The 15,209-nt window shown below is 36.7% G+C and overlaps 1 protein-coding gene across 14 annotated transcripts in view; it reads left to right on the top strand.

Moving 5' to 3' along the window:
* The window catches only part of ADGRL3 (adhesion G protein-coupled receptor L3), an 846,536-nt gene that overhangs the window by 676,372 nt on the left and 154,955 nt on the right, over positions 1 to 15,209 (top strand). For 11 of the 14 annotated variants that reach the window (XM_047719410.1, XM_047719413.1, XM_047719415.1 and 8 more), the window contains one exon: positions 2,670 to 2,708. The exons of the other annotated variants lie outside the window; for them this stretch is intronic. In XM_047719410.1, coding sequence (XP_047575366.1) covers positions 2,670 to 2,708 — 39 coding nt within the window. The remainder of the gene's footprint in view (positions 1 to 2,669; positions 2,709 to 15,209) is intronic. 14 annotated transcript variants of the gene reach the window in all.

Below are 15,209 nucleotides of genomic sequence, written 5' to 3' on the forward strand. Positions count from 1 at the left end.
ATAAAATAAATGTCTAATCAATAAGTAGAAGTTTAGAAAATGGCAACAACGAGAAAGAATATTAGCAATTCATTAAAGATGTTTAAAAGTGAAATAATATAATCTAATTATATTACCCTTAAAAACTCATAGGACAAGTAATTAGGTTTTAATTTATATTTCCTTTTGATATTTAAGTTACTTAGATTTTACTTCACTATGTTAACATAGGTTTAATTGTATGGCAGCAAATTTGAATTGTAAATAATGAAAATAATTCATTTTTTCAATTTCAGAGAAGATACATTTTTATATTCTTATTTATACTTACAAGTATATAATACATACTTATATATGACATAAACATATATAACCATTTTATGTTTACTGTATATAACCTATCCTCTATAAAAGCAATTTATTTACATAAATATGTAAAGTATATTTTTCATATTTTTAAGGAATATAATTTATTCCTTATAAGATCACATGGCAAATTGACTCCACGATGAAACGATACTAGGGTTGCTACATCAAATGGCATGTGTTCCCTGAAAGGTATTTGTATAGCAGAAGTGACCAGTTTCTGAAACTGAATTTTAAGGACTTGAATGTCATAATAGCCCTCCTACTTTAAAAAGCAAGAATTTGGCAGTAACAGACAAGTCCTCTAAGGAATTCACTAAATGAACGTTCCCCTTTAGAATGAAAAATGACTTTTGAGAGTGGTCTTTTAATATGTTAAGGTTTTTTTCGTGTCTCATTAGACTAAGAGTCTCACTGAGCAAGACGGAAGAAATTTTTCAAATAATGATGGTTTGATGCAGGAAAGCCTGACATTTTATCCGCCAAATATAGTTTTTCCTGCAATTTCATCCTCAGAAAACAGATTCAGTTTTATCTAGTAGATCTAAATTATTACTAAAGTCTTTTTTTTTTTCATGCTGAGCGTAAAGGAGTTATTTTTGTCACTTATGCCCCTGATAGAATCACAACCAAGTCCCTGATAAAATGTAATCCACAGCTGCCTATGTAATCTGGACATGCTGTGATTTTAATGTGTTATTACCCAGGCTGACTGGATGCTATTAACGAATATTACCGCCAGCTATTGTTATCCTAATGTACTGGAAGTAATAATTTCTATTAATGTTACATATCCATAGCATAACTTGTTATAGCAATACTTTGTATCTTTATTTAAAAATGGTGTTGATGTCTGACAATATCAGGTAAAGCTGGCGATTAATGTCACATTCTAACTGGCTACAGCTAATCAGCTTGCCTACTCTGAATATCAAATAACTACATAATGGGCAAATTTTCCATTTGTGAAGCTTTTTAATGCTTTCTTTTGTTTCCCATTTGGCTCTTTTCAATTGTTTATATAATGTGGTTTGTCATATGTTAATTTGCATGATGGGGTAAGGAGATGGGAGGGCAAAGGTTATTCACATGCTCGCTGGCTTGCTCTCATTTCCTGCGGTTCCCACTGTTTCCTAAAGCAGTTATAACCCATCAGATTTGCAGAAGTCAACTTGGTACAAATCAATTGAACTCCACATTGAAATTCTGAAGGGTTTAGAGTCCTGCAAAACCAAGATGCGAGTCAGTGATCCAAATGACAGCGTTGGCAATTTACTTGCACTCATTCCTCACTTAATTCTTTAGAGGAGTAACTGCTCTATGCTCATTGAAGACTGCATGAATTAAAGTTGGGAGAGTATTAGCCACACAAAAGGCATCAGAGTAACTGCTTCTTAAACCTGGGTAATTTTCTCCTTCAACAATCAAGGCTACTGAAGGAAAAAAAAATAGGGAAGAGGAAAAAAATCACAACCCATGAAATTTTGTGTCATTTATTCAAACAGGGCAATTAAACTTATTACTTATTTATTTTATCGCCAGAAAAAAAAAATGTTTGGGATTGAATATGAGTTGTTTTGCCCACAAAAACATCATGCTGTTTGCAAACAAATAAACAAAAACAGGCTTCTTATCCCAAAGAAGTTTCTAAAATGTACAAGGGTTTTTGTTGTTGTTGTTTTTGTGTTTTTTTGGTCAAAACTGTGAAAAGGAATTATTCAAGACATAAAAGCAGTGATAAATCAAAAGATTAATCACATTCTTCTAATCAGAAGTTACTTATCTGTTGGTATTTTTCCCTTGGAACCAAATAATCATAATGAATGGGCACTTCTATTTTTCCGATAAACAAAATTTCTCGTGTTTAAACATATGGTTTGTGGTGCATATTAACCATCTATATAATCTTGAAACCACAAACAATGTGGGTTCCAAATTTTTGATATAGTTTACTTAACTTCTTATGTCTTCATTTGTGGCTCATGAATTAACAACTAACCTGATGTGCAATGAATCATTTCAAATGACTGAAGGATAATGGTATTTACTAATTTCTACCAAATTTATTCCACAATTTCCTCCCATCATTAACAACTTTATACCATCCAGTTTTCACTTGGGTTGCTCCGAAAGGGTGCTGGCAACTAGTTTTCAAGCCGTTGCTCACATTTTGCTGCTGCTTTAGCTTTCATTCTCTTCTAGAAAGTAGTGCACAACAAAATAAGGTGTTTTGTGTAGATGTGTTCTTTTATTTTTCTTGTTTTCTTCTGTCACTAACTTGTTTTTTCTATTCTGTGTTTAATCTGCTGTCTTAATGGATTCAGCTTCAGAAAAGAGAGCGCTCTTGCAGAGCCTATGTCCAGGTACTTTCTGCGTTTTTATAAATGTGTTAAGTTGTTGAATTGTCTCTGTTGGTGGTACCATGTATGGGCATCGGATAGATCAATGATAATGTACCCTGTTGAGCAAAAGGGATTTCAGGGAGAGCATGGAGGGTGGGAAGAGAGAGACATGTTGCAAGGGTATGTGCCGAAAATAAATTTGGCAGCGTGCACGGTCTGTCAGGCAAAACGAACACAGACCAACAAGGAGGGGCAACTTGGCATGTGATAGTTTTGATCACAACTAAAAGGTGAGTTGGGTATAATATGTAAATCTCTCATTTCTTCATAGAGGTGTGTAGGAAAACATTTTGTTAATACATTGGGTCAGTTAATAGTGAATAGCAAATCATTCAGAAATGACATTGAATGAAAATCCTGTAAGTCAAAGAATAGTCCAGGATACTTGGAATATCATGCTTCTGTACCAAAATGTTCAACCCATGCTGGGACTCTCTTACTTTCCCACTCACTGTAAACATTTTAGTCCTGATACAAATGTAATTTTTCTCCAGTTAACATGTTGCAATTTGTTTCTAAGCAGGGTAGAAACCATTCCTATGTTTATGGGTTCTGTGTGAAAAGAATCCCAGAAACAACCTTTATAGTTTTTTTTATAAGGCAGAAATGCAGGAAGGCACTGTAGAGGTGGAAAAAATTTTCCTTTTTCCCCACTAGGTTCTTTGGCTGGTCTAGTGATTAAATTGACATAAGACAGATTAACAGGAGGAAAACAAATTTAATTCCATATGTACAGGAATCCCCAAAAGATACGAGACTCAAGGGCAGTCAAGCAGTTTTGAAGCTTAAATATCATCCTGAGCTAAGAAATGAGAGAGGGGCCTGGGGTTTCAAAAAAGAAGAGGGAGAATAATTTACATCAGATATTAGCTAATATACATTTTACTTTATAAATAAATGGATCTTTGTGTGTAAGAAACATTCCATTGTTTTTGTTTTGTTTTCTCCTAAGTCTTTGGGAATTACATATTTATATATATATATATATATATATGAAAACCTATCCTCTTGGTATGTGCAGTAGGTACAGAAGTTGAAGTATTCTTCAACAATGAAGGCTGAAGGTCATTTTTGAGCAATATGTGGGTTGTTTTTTATTATAATCTTTGCTATCCCCTTAATGGGGCCTGGAGATAATTAGCCTTTCGGTATTTAAATCTATGAAATGCATGGTCATTCAAACATGAATCTCTGATGGAAAATTAATAGCACAGTTTATTCAATGGCTGATTTCCTGGTGTTATAATTGTTTGTCTGTGAATAAATGTTTTAGCTATTGACTAAACATCTGATAAGACCAGATACAAACAGAATATTTGTGAAGCAGAAATATCTGCTCACTAAGACATGGCATTACTTCTATTCATTGTAATGTAGATTATTACTCTATGAAATTCTAGGGTGAATAATACTTTAAACTTTAGTCTATTAGAATTTTAAAGACTTGCCTAATGTCCATAGTGTTTTCTATGTTTGGAGCACATTCTCAGCTATTTATGAAATAGGTCTAAAATATACTGGAAGTGCTTTATGTATTAAATTTAAAAAATATATAATTATGTAGAAATCATGAGATTCTAAAAAAAAAATGTGGCCTTTCATTGGTACACATAATGATTCTTAGAGGTTGATTTTTGACCATCAAATTCACTTAGCTTTTAATGATTTAGAGGTACACTGTCTATTCTATGAATTGTCTAGATCCATCTTTCCTACATTTGTTTATTTCTTACTTCCTACATTTGTTTCTTTCACCAAAGAAGCATAGTAAAATCTGGACCAGCATCTACCAGCCATGATAATTGTTAACTGATCTATATAATGATCAAGTGAACAAGAACAAGAGGTGGTTGCTTTGATTTTTTAAATAATATGTGAATGCCCTAATACTCATTACCCATTATGCCTGTACCTCCAAAATTGTAACAAAAAACAAACAATTGGGTCCAATATTTTTTTTCATTTAGTTTTAATTTAGGTTACACTAAAATCTTAGTTTACTATCAAAAGATAGAAACTGATATGAGTCATAGTAAAAAAAAAAAAAAAATCATTACCATGTCAAGCAAAACAAATACCTTCATTTAAGAAGAGAGTGTTACATTTTATGCCAGGGAAGACAAGTAAGGTTTGTGTTACATAGGTATATTAAATAACTACGGTGATGTCACGTATAAATAGAAGATACTTTAAAGATGAACATGAGTTAGCTGGAGAGATGAGATGACTGGCCCAAGGTCACACATGAGCACCCATGGCACTAATACTGCTATTCTAATGTGCCTCCAGTGCTTTCCCAACCTCCACAATGATTTATTATTAAGAATAAATGCAGTTATTAGGCAGTAATAATGTAGCCATCACTGTAGGAGGCAGTTTGCATAAATTATTATTTAATACCCACAACAATCCTATGATATAATTATTGCTATTTTTAACTTAAAATAGAGAAAATGGAGCCTGGGGGAATTAAATGACTTCCACAAGATCATTCAACAGAAATTGAGGGGGTCCTGAATTCAAAGCTAGGACTTCCTGACTCAGAATCTCATGCTCCAAATTCCTAGGATACCACCGTTACAGAACTGATTCATTATTTAGAGTTAGGAGTTGGGATATATCTTCTGGTTTACGTTTATTGTTTTATTTTACTATATATCAGGGATAGTATAAACTAGTTTTTTCCTTTCCTTTTTGTTTGAGATTGAGTTCAAATGACTGTATAGTAATCATTTTTGTACTGTTGATTAAGCGCAAATACACACATAATTTGCTTTGAGGGCCTTTCAGAGAACTCTGTGATCAAAAAATTATCTTATTAACAGAGGGGGGAGAAAAGCAATTAGAAAATACTACAACTCTCTGTTAAAGGAGATCTATCAAAATATTTTCCAGAGCGACTGCATCATTTTGCATTTCTAACCAACAGTGCATGAAGGATTTAGTTCCTTCCCATCCTCGGTAACACTTGTTATGCTCTGTCTTTTTTGATAATAGCCATTCTAGTACAGGTGAATTGTCAAGTCCTTAGCCCCAGTCATGGAGTGGGGGCAGGGGGCAGGGAGAAGAGTCCAGGAACCAGTGCAAAGTCCTATGGCTCCAAAAAGAGACGTATGGTTTTCATGAGACTCTGGGAGGACAGTACGACCTCAAACCACTTAAGAACAACTGCTTTCATGTTCTATAAATGTTATCAGAACTTAGATTTACATTTTTTCCCTCATTTTTTAAGTAGTTCCCCTCGTTATCAAGAAATACTAAGAATTACTGGCATTCATTCTTCATGGCTTTAAAAGCAGGACGTTTTCCTATTAAAGAAATATATGTTTTTAAATTTTTATCAGCCATTCCTTTTGTTCTCCAGATCTCAGAGGCAGTATATATGCTCCCTGGAGAGTCTGTAGTCAGCCTTTCTTAATGAAAGCTGTAAGTACGTATAGTTACCCATATGAATCTTTTGAGTCATTCTTAGAATCTGCTATTACCTACACCATCAGGTGGAGAACTGATCAGAAAAAAATCGTAAATAGATGCAAATGAATGAACACACACACACACACACACACACATCCCTGGTCTCCTTCTTCCTTCCTCTCCTCCTCCTTCACCTTCTCCTCCTCTGCCTTCTTCTTCTCCTTCTTCTTCAGAGGCACATGGTCTGTGTTCTTTAAAGCTTACAAAGTATCTGGAGGCACCTGGGTGGCTCAGCCGTTAAGCGTCTGCTTTCAGCTCAGGTTGAAATCTCAGGGTCCTGGGATTAAGCCCTGGGTCTGGCTCTGGGCTCAACGGGGAGTGTGCCTCTCCCTCTGCCCCTCCCCTCTCTCGTTCTCAAATAAATTTTAAAAATCTTAAAGAAAATTTTTTTTTTAAAAAGCTTACAAAGTAGTTGAAACAAGCCATCTGTTTATTTCAGTTTGGAACTGTGATTTCTGCATTGCTTATTTACTAATGTAGTTTGTTTGTTTTACCTTAATTATCCACTAGAGATCTCTATCCTAGGCATCAGCCTGAAAAAACAGTATCTCTCTTCAACTATGAAAAAACACCAAGTAGCAGTAAACAACAGAAACATTCAGGAATTAATAGTTGAGCACAGGGGCCCAATAGCCTTATGGACACTGGGAATACAACAATGCACATCATAGGCAAACCCTGCTCTCCCTCCTAGGGTAAATGCTCAAGGGACAGAATATAAATAATACCGTAAGTATCCAAAAAATATGGCCTATGAGATTACGATAAATACTGAGAAAAAGAAAGCAAGAAATGCATCACTGAGGTGTATTTGAGCAAAACCCTGAAGGAGGAAGGAGTGAAGTATGCCCCTAGGCAGGAAAAAACACTCTAGCAGAGAGACAGTTCCTGAGGTAGAAATAAGCCCGTGGTGGTGTTCCAGAAGCCAGTGCAGCTGGTGTGGTGTAAAAGAGAAGAGGGTCACAGGGCATGCATCTGCGCGGTGGCAAGGGCCCAGATCTGAGAGAGCGTTGCAAGGACGCTGGCGTTTATTCCCATAGACACCGTAAGCCACTCCAGGTTTCTGAGCAGAGTGATGACATGAACTAATCTGTTTTAAAAAATGAAGCGTAGGTTTTTGCAGGAAAACTAAGGGCTGAAACCCAGGGTGACCAAGGACAATAATGGACAAACAGAATAGGAGTGTGAGATGCTGACATAATTACTCAGGTTCAGGATTTTTTTTTTTTTTTCTTTTCTTGTAAGTGTAACAAACAGGACTTGCTAGGGGTTGGATGTGAAATGTCAGAGGAAGGGGAGTCAAACATGACAGAAAGTGTTTTACAGGAGCAATCGGAAGGATGAAGTCCCGGTTGGGGTGGTCCGTCTCCGACCAAGTTGGGACACGCACACCAAGGGCTTCAACTCCGGGGCTTGTCCGCGTTGAGATCCCTATCCCTGGGCAAGGCGGATGTTACGTCTGCAGTCATGTAACAAGCATGAAGTTCAGTTCAGAGGTCAGGCTAGAAAGAGCCGTTTGGCAACCGTGGACTCCCAGTGGCATTGGCAGCCGACGTGCTTGATGACGGGGGAATGCGTGTAGGGAAAGGAGAGAGAAGAATCTAGGCCTGAGCCCCAGGACTCGATCCGACTCGAAGGGGTCAGGGAGAAGAGAAAGCAAGGAAAAGCCAAAGAGCAGCCTCAAGGAGCAAGGAAGACCTGCCGAGCGTGGCCTTCGAGGGTCCGCCGAGGGTTGTGTTTCACAGACGAGGAAGTCGTGCCGGGGGCAGTTGGCTCTGCTCAGAAATGCTGACACAGCTTTTTGGTGATGAGAAGGAATGTCAACTTTTGCTTAATTAAAAAAAAGAAAAGAAAAAAAAAAAAACCCCAGAGCCCACATAGCTATATTATGGTATGGACTGTCAAAACATTTTACCTCTTCCTTTCATTTTTGGGCTTTTAATGCAGACTTTCTGTGAACCCAAGTTCCTACTTGCACCTTTGACAAAGCGCAAACTGAATTATGCCCGTTTTACTTGTCTGCCTTTGGTGCATAAGACAAGAAGGATTCTAACCTCCACTTATACTGCTAGGAAGAAATTAATGAGTATTTTCAAGTTCCTTGTTTGGTCACTTAATTGGCTGTGTGACAAAGAGCTCCGTGGTGCTTGTCAAACAACTTTCGGAGTCCTCTAATGATTTGTACTTTGCCTCACTTGTGATACTATTCTGTGTGGCCTGTCAGGCTGGATAGCCTTGTTAAAGTGGCTAGAATAAATTGGGTAGTGGTGTGCATACAATGTAGTATATTAACTACAGCAACAGGGAGTACTTTTAGCAGATCTTTCAAGAGATTTCGATGTTTGCCCATAAGCATCAAAGCCAACCCAAACTTTCATTTAATATAATTAAAAGGACATCTGAAAGTAGTTTGAATCACAGCAGGTTCTTGAGGTTTGGTAACCCTTTGTTAAAACCCTGTGAACTTAATATATTTCACAGCTTGATAAATCTGCACTTGATTTGTGTCAGTAAGAGAGAAAATATAAATCTGCACCCTGCGTGTTTCGGGTGCCCTGAACCTATTGCTAAAAGACATTGAGATCAAAGAAAGTGACTTCCATCTACCAAACCAGAGTAGTTTTCTTTACATCAAGAAGTCCTAAGAATCCTGCCCGGTAAGTTGTAGTCCTGAAATGCTGTTATAAAGCCATCATTGAATCAAAAGACAGTAAAACCGTATGTCACGTATGCAGGGTAACTTATACAGGTCATTATTTAACTTGAACAGGTCAGTTCTCTATTAGAACCCTAATAATTAAAAAACCTCTACAGGACGATGGCAGATGTTGATGATGGAGATCCTACTCTGACGTGCAAAGAACATCATTCTGGGAATCTCTCAGAATTCCTGTGGTGAATGTGTCAGGTCAAGCGGTGAGGGCTGCTTTCCAGAGTCATTTCCGACTCTTCCATTTTGCACGTTTCCTATAAATAAACAAAATGTTCCAGCCGTTCTTTGTATATACATGGTTTATGACTGCTTCAGGAAGTAATTCTTATGAGGGTTAAAAAAAAAAAAACCCTTCTGTTTTTAAATAAAATATTTTCATCTAAAACAAAAATATTTTCCCACTTCTCTTCACCAAGCTGCATTCTCGGTTGTTATTTTTTAATCAGAGCCTGGGTCATTACCTAACTTTAAAATTGTTAATTTAAAATCATTTCTAATGCATCCTTGCTTTCTGAAGGGTTTACCTGCAGAAAGGTTTTTGAGTACATGGAATATAAATGGATATTATATCTGTGCAAACCCAAAAAGAATACACATCAATTTACTTTGCTATTTCTTTAGTATCTTTATGATCACATAAGCAAACCAGAAGGAAAAGGATATTAAAAATAGCATTGCAGATTTAAAATCCTACTTTCTGAAGTTATCATTACCTTTTCTGGTGCAGGTCAGAAAAGAAATGAAAGTTTTAAGGGGTAATTTACAGCAAAGCAGTTGCCTGATGACTTGGAACCAAACAAATGATTTTTTTAGTACTGCTCCCAACAGAGTTATAATTTTCATATTTTCCTCTAATGTACGATTTTTATACAGCTAGTAGTAACAAAAACTTAACTAGGTAGCTTAAACAAACCAGGGCTTTATTCACATGCTTGAAAAAGAAATGCACACAATGTAGTTAGTCCAGGATTAGCATGAAAATTCCACTTCAGAAACCAAGGCTTCCTCTGTTTTTCTATTCTATTATCTTTAACACATGGACTTCCATCCTCAGCATGAGACGATGGCTTAGGCTCCAGTCATCTCTTCATGCTAATCTCTACACTGAAGAAGGAGAAGGACAAGCAACTAAAAGATTCGTCTCTTCTTAGAATGTTCCAGAAGATTCATAGGTGGGCAGTGTCCAGTGATTCTGTGTCTAAGTCAGGGAGTGTTATTGGGCAGCTAGCATTTTTAGAGGCAACCAAAAATACTTCTTTTTCTTATGTGATGGTACATATTGATATCTTCATCCAGTTTTGATATAATAATCTACCATAGATTTAAAACCATATAGGGTTACTTTTGAACCCTAACTACCAATTAAAATTCTCTTTTGATGATTCTGTTAGTTTGGGCAATCGTTTTGTTAAAAAGGTTATTTCAAGGGTTGCTCAGTGGGTTAAAGCCCCTGCCTTCGGCTCTGGTCATGATCCCAGGGTCCTGGGATCGATCCCTGCATCAGGCTCTCTGCTCAGCAGGGAGTCTGCTTCCTCCTCTCTCTCTCTCTGCCCGCCTCTCTGCCTACTTGTGATCTCTGTCTGTCAAATAAATAAATAAAATCTTTTTTTAAAAAAAGGTAATTTCAAACCATTTTTAGATAGCGTTTTTCTTCTTTTTAAGTAGTAGTGGTTGTTGCTTTTTAATAGCTAATATAGGCACATCATTTAAAATTCAAAACGTGGGACGCCTGGGTGGCTCAGTTGGTTAGGCAGCTGCCTTCGGCTCAGGTCATGATCCCAGCGTCCTGGGATCGAGTCCCACATCGGGCTCCTTGCTCGTCCGGGAACCTGCCTCTGCCTCTGCCTGCCATTCTGTCTGCCTGTGCTTGCTCTCTCTCCCTCTCTCTCTCTGACAAATAAATAAATAAATAAATAAATAAATAAATAAATAAAATCTTTAAAATTCAAAACGTAAGAATAATAAAAATGTCTTGGCCACCTGCCATGGCCGTGCCTTGCAACGGGGGCGTGCCCCTCACAGTGAAATCTAGTTGAAGGTGCCTCCTGGAGTTGTAGAGCACAATCTTGCCGCCCCTCTCTCTCCCCAGGCATTCAGCTCTCCTTCAAAGCAATCACTATTATCAGCCTCTTAAATATCCTACCAGAGAAGACTATGTTTATCCTTATCCATGTTTTTACAATATTTTTTTCATGGATCTTATTATAAACCATAGAACAGTATTGTTCTCTGTATGGTTCTCTCTGCTTCCAATGAGGACTTTGGGAGTAGCTTGTGGTAGACCCACACAGTGGGGCAGCATTCCTCCTCAGAAAGGAATAAATAAATAAATAAGCAAGAATCACAAGGTAGCCTTGTATCATGGTTTACATCAACAAAACAACTTAACTCTTTTAGTAGGACATGGGCTGAATCAACTGCCGTACCAAATAATGGAGTACTCCCTCAGTCGCAGAAGGAATGAGGTAGATCTTGTGTTGGTTTAGAAAGGCCGGTGTGCTGTGTTAGAGGAGAAAACAAACAGGCAAGCAAAAACCAACAGATAACAGCATGATTACATATATCATGATAAGATTATATATTATATATAATCTTATATGATATGATTATATATATGGTCACATTTGTTGGCATGTACGTATGAATATTTCCAAGTCTGGAGGGATCCACAACAAACTCTTGAAGTGATTTCTTCTTTGGGTGAGGTTGCTGCTGTTGTCCCATAAACAGACTCTTCGGGTTTTAATTTATATACTTCTAAACAATACTGTTTACAAGCATATACTTTTTTAGGGTCTTTTTTTTTACTAATATACATAATTTTATATATTTATATATCCTACTTCAAAGTAAAAATTCATAAAGCTGAACCGATGGTCCCTCAAGAACAGCTTCTCTGTGTTTTGTTTTGTTTTGTTTTCTCTTTGGTTCACAACCATTCTGCCAGTTCTCAGAAAAAAATACCTAGAGTCATTATTATTTCAAGAAGAAGGGCATTTTGGATATTTTTAAGTTCGAGTTCATTTTGAAACCGGTGGTCCCTCTCGTCCCTAACCCTGTGTGATACCACACTCTTCTGGCTCTGTTTTTTTCATCTCAGTTGTTGACTATTCTTTCTACGTTTCCTCCCCTATCATTAGTGTTTCTCAGTTCTTCTACAAGTTTATCTGGGTAATTTCAGACATACCAAGAGCTTGCTTCTGATTTAACCTCATTGTGCCTAAACCTATGTCAGGAACAGATGTTTGAGTAAGCTGCAGCTGAGGGGGTAAGAACATGCTCCAATTATGCCACTTGGCCATATTCAATATTTCAAGCTAAAAGCAACAGACACATGAAATTAACCCTTATCTTCCATTAGTTTCCCCTATATATCTCCCAGTTACTTTCCTACAGTTTACCGTTCCTGAAAGCTTAAATCCTTTTCCTTTATCTTGTCATTTCTTCCCAAATGTGTTGTTCTTTTTTTTTTTTTTAAGATTTTATTTATTTATTTGACAGAAATCACAAGCAGGCAGAGAAGCAGGCAGAGAGAGAGGAGGAAGCAGGCTCCCCGCTGAGCAGAAAGCCCGATGCGGGGCTTGAACCCAGGACCTGGGATCATGACCTGAGCCGAAGGCAGCGGCTTAACCCACTGAGCCACCCAGGCGCCCCATGTTGTTCTTTTGTTTAAAAAATTACATAGGGGTGCCTGGATGGCTCAGTGGGTTAAAGCCTCTGCCTTCATTCAGCTCAGGTCACTGCTTCTTTAAGCCTTTGTTTTTCCTCTATAAGTTCCTATATGCACATAAAAATATTAAATAAAAGTGTAATGCTTTTTTTCTGTTTATCTGATGGTTTAATTCTCAGGTCCTGGCATTAAATCAGTATATACCCTAAGCGGGTAGAGTAGAGGGAAGGTTTTTCCTTCCTTACCAGGCTTCTGTAGACCTTTTAAATTGATTCCATTCAAGTACCTTGCACTCAAAATAGGCACCCTCTATCTTTTAATGAACAAAAATTTGCTTCTCTTTATGTCCACTTTAAATGAGTGCCACCTCGTTGCCGGCACTCAAATTCTGTGCGCTGCATTTATTTTCCCTACCAACTGACTTTAATTAATCAACAAATTTTTTAAATTGCCTGTGGAATCCCAACTTTTCTTCATCCCCAGAGTCTGTACAGATTTGAACCCTGGTTCTGCCCTAAGTTAGTTAATTAACCTTTAGCAAGTTACTTTACTTTTTCTTAGTTTTCCCCCTGCAAGATGAGGATATTCATTTCCACCTCATTTAGTTATTGTCAAAATTAAAGGAGTTGACGAATAAAGCATTCAGATGAGAGTTGAGAACATACTCAATACATATATTTTTAAATGTTTATTTATTTATTTGAGAGAGAGAGCACGAGCAGGAGGGGCAGAGGGAAAGGAAGGGAGAATCTTAAGCAGACTCCATTTCAGCGCAGAGCCTGCTGTGGGGCTCGATCTCACAACCCTGAGGTCATGACCTGAGCCCGAACCAAGAGTCGGATGCTTACCTGACTGCACCACCCAGTTATCCGGCTCCAGTATTCCATGCATATTAACCATTGCGATGTATATCACTCCTCTTCTTTAAGTTTTTCAGTGACTTCTTATGGTTTTTAAGAAGAATCGTACATATCAAACATGGTTTGCAAACTTCTTTGGAAGCTAGTCTTCACTCACTATCTTGCCACTGAACCCATTGTACTCTGCTCTGCCATAGGAATCCTTTTCAGTTCCTGGGGGGGTGTTTGTTCTGTTTCCCGTCCACATCTATATGCACATGCTCTACCTTTTGCCTCTTTGGCCAAAGTCGAATTTAAGCTTGGAATTCTACTTCATGGAGCCTCTTCGATACGGTGCTTGATCCCTGTGTTTCCACTATTAGAACGCTGGCCATGTTTCTACTTGTTTAATAGTCTGGCGTCGCTATATTGTCATTACTCTTAAGGACGGGGAACATCTGTCTTTCTCGCAGCATCCCAGTTGAAAGTACTTCGTTAATATTTGTTGAATAAATATTGAGTTAGCCAGAAGTTTGAGTCAAGTTTATAGCTCTATTTAATTCCTGTAACACAACATAGATTTATTTGACAGCATTCAATCATTTAATCCTAAATGAGATTTTTAAAATAGTACAATAAATTACAGTTTGCTAAAAGCAGTACATTTTTAAGCAACAAGGGATCTCTTAAAGAGGCAGAATCTTTTCTGTGAAATTTAAGGTTCATCTTGTTCTACTGTTAAAAGCTCTTATCACTATATTAAGGTCAGTTGTGTTATATAATCTAATTTTAATTAAGATTTGAAAATGCCAACACTTCACTGTAATAGAAAAGGGAGTTCAGAGATTAGTAGTTTTTATATTTTTAGTAATACTAAATGACAGTGATTATAGAAAGAACCTTAGGTTATTGATCAGATGTGTAAATATCAGTCACTCAACTTCACTTCTAATAAAAAACCTGCAAGTTCAAAACTGTTTTGAAGACTCCTCTAACATTTGACCTATAAAATTTTCATTTGAATCAATATATAAGCGTAGATTAGAGTACAATGTGCCCTATTCAGTAATGATTTTAAACTTTCACTCCATTTTCTTTTATTCTCAAATGATAATCTTCATATCAAGAAGTCAAAAATGAAGAATTAAAGCTTTATTTTTCAAATTATAAATTAATAGCAACTATACTATATATGTAATTATGTGTTATATAATATTGCACATGCACGCACACACACACACACACACACACACACATATATAATCAGATAGCGGGATGGGAGCAGAGAACAGAAGACTTACTTCTCTTTGCATATCTTGAGGTTTACACATGAAGAAAAAATATTTAAACATAATTGCATATATAGTATGTAAGAATTAAATAGCCATGTTCAGCATAATGATTACAGTATGTATTGATGAAGAAATATTGCATTCGGGAGAACACATAAAAAAAATAATGTAGAAGTAAAGAGTAAAATAAAATTTTATATCACTGGAGAGTTTTCCAAAAGAATGTCAGCAATTTATTACCATGAATTCATCCACTAAGAGGAAATAATTGCTCTTGACTTTCTAATGGGCTGCCTAACGATAATTTGCGTATTTATAAATATCTGCTTTATTGTAACACAAAAGAACTTTTAAAAAATACTGAATGAGCTTAATATAGGATTCACTTTCCATTCTGTTTTGTTTGGGGGGGGGGCATCTTCACACTCCTACTCTAAACGTATCTAAATATATAACTCCTTTGTTTAAAAATAT

Source organism: Lutra lutra, chromosome 2 (assembly GCF_902655055.1).
Source record: "Lutra lutra chromosome 2, mLutLut1.2, whole genome shotgun sequence".
Lineage (NCBI taxonomy): Eukaryota > Metazoa > Chordata > Mammalia > Carnivora > Mustelidae > Lutra > Lutra lutra.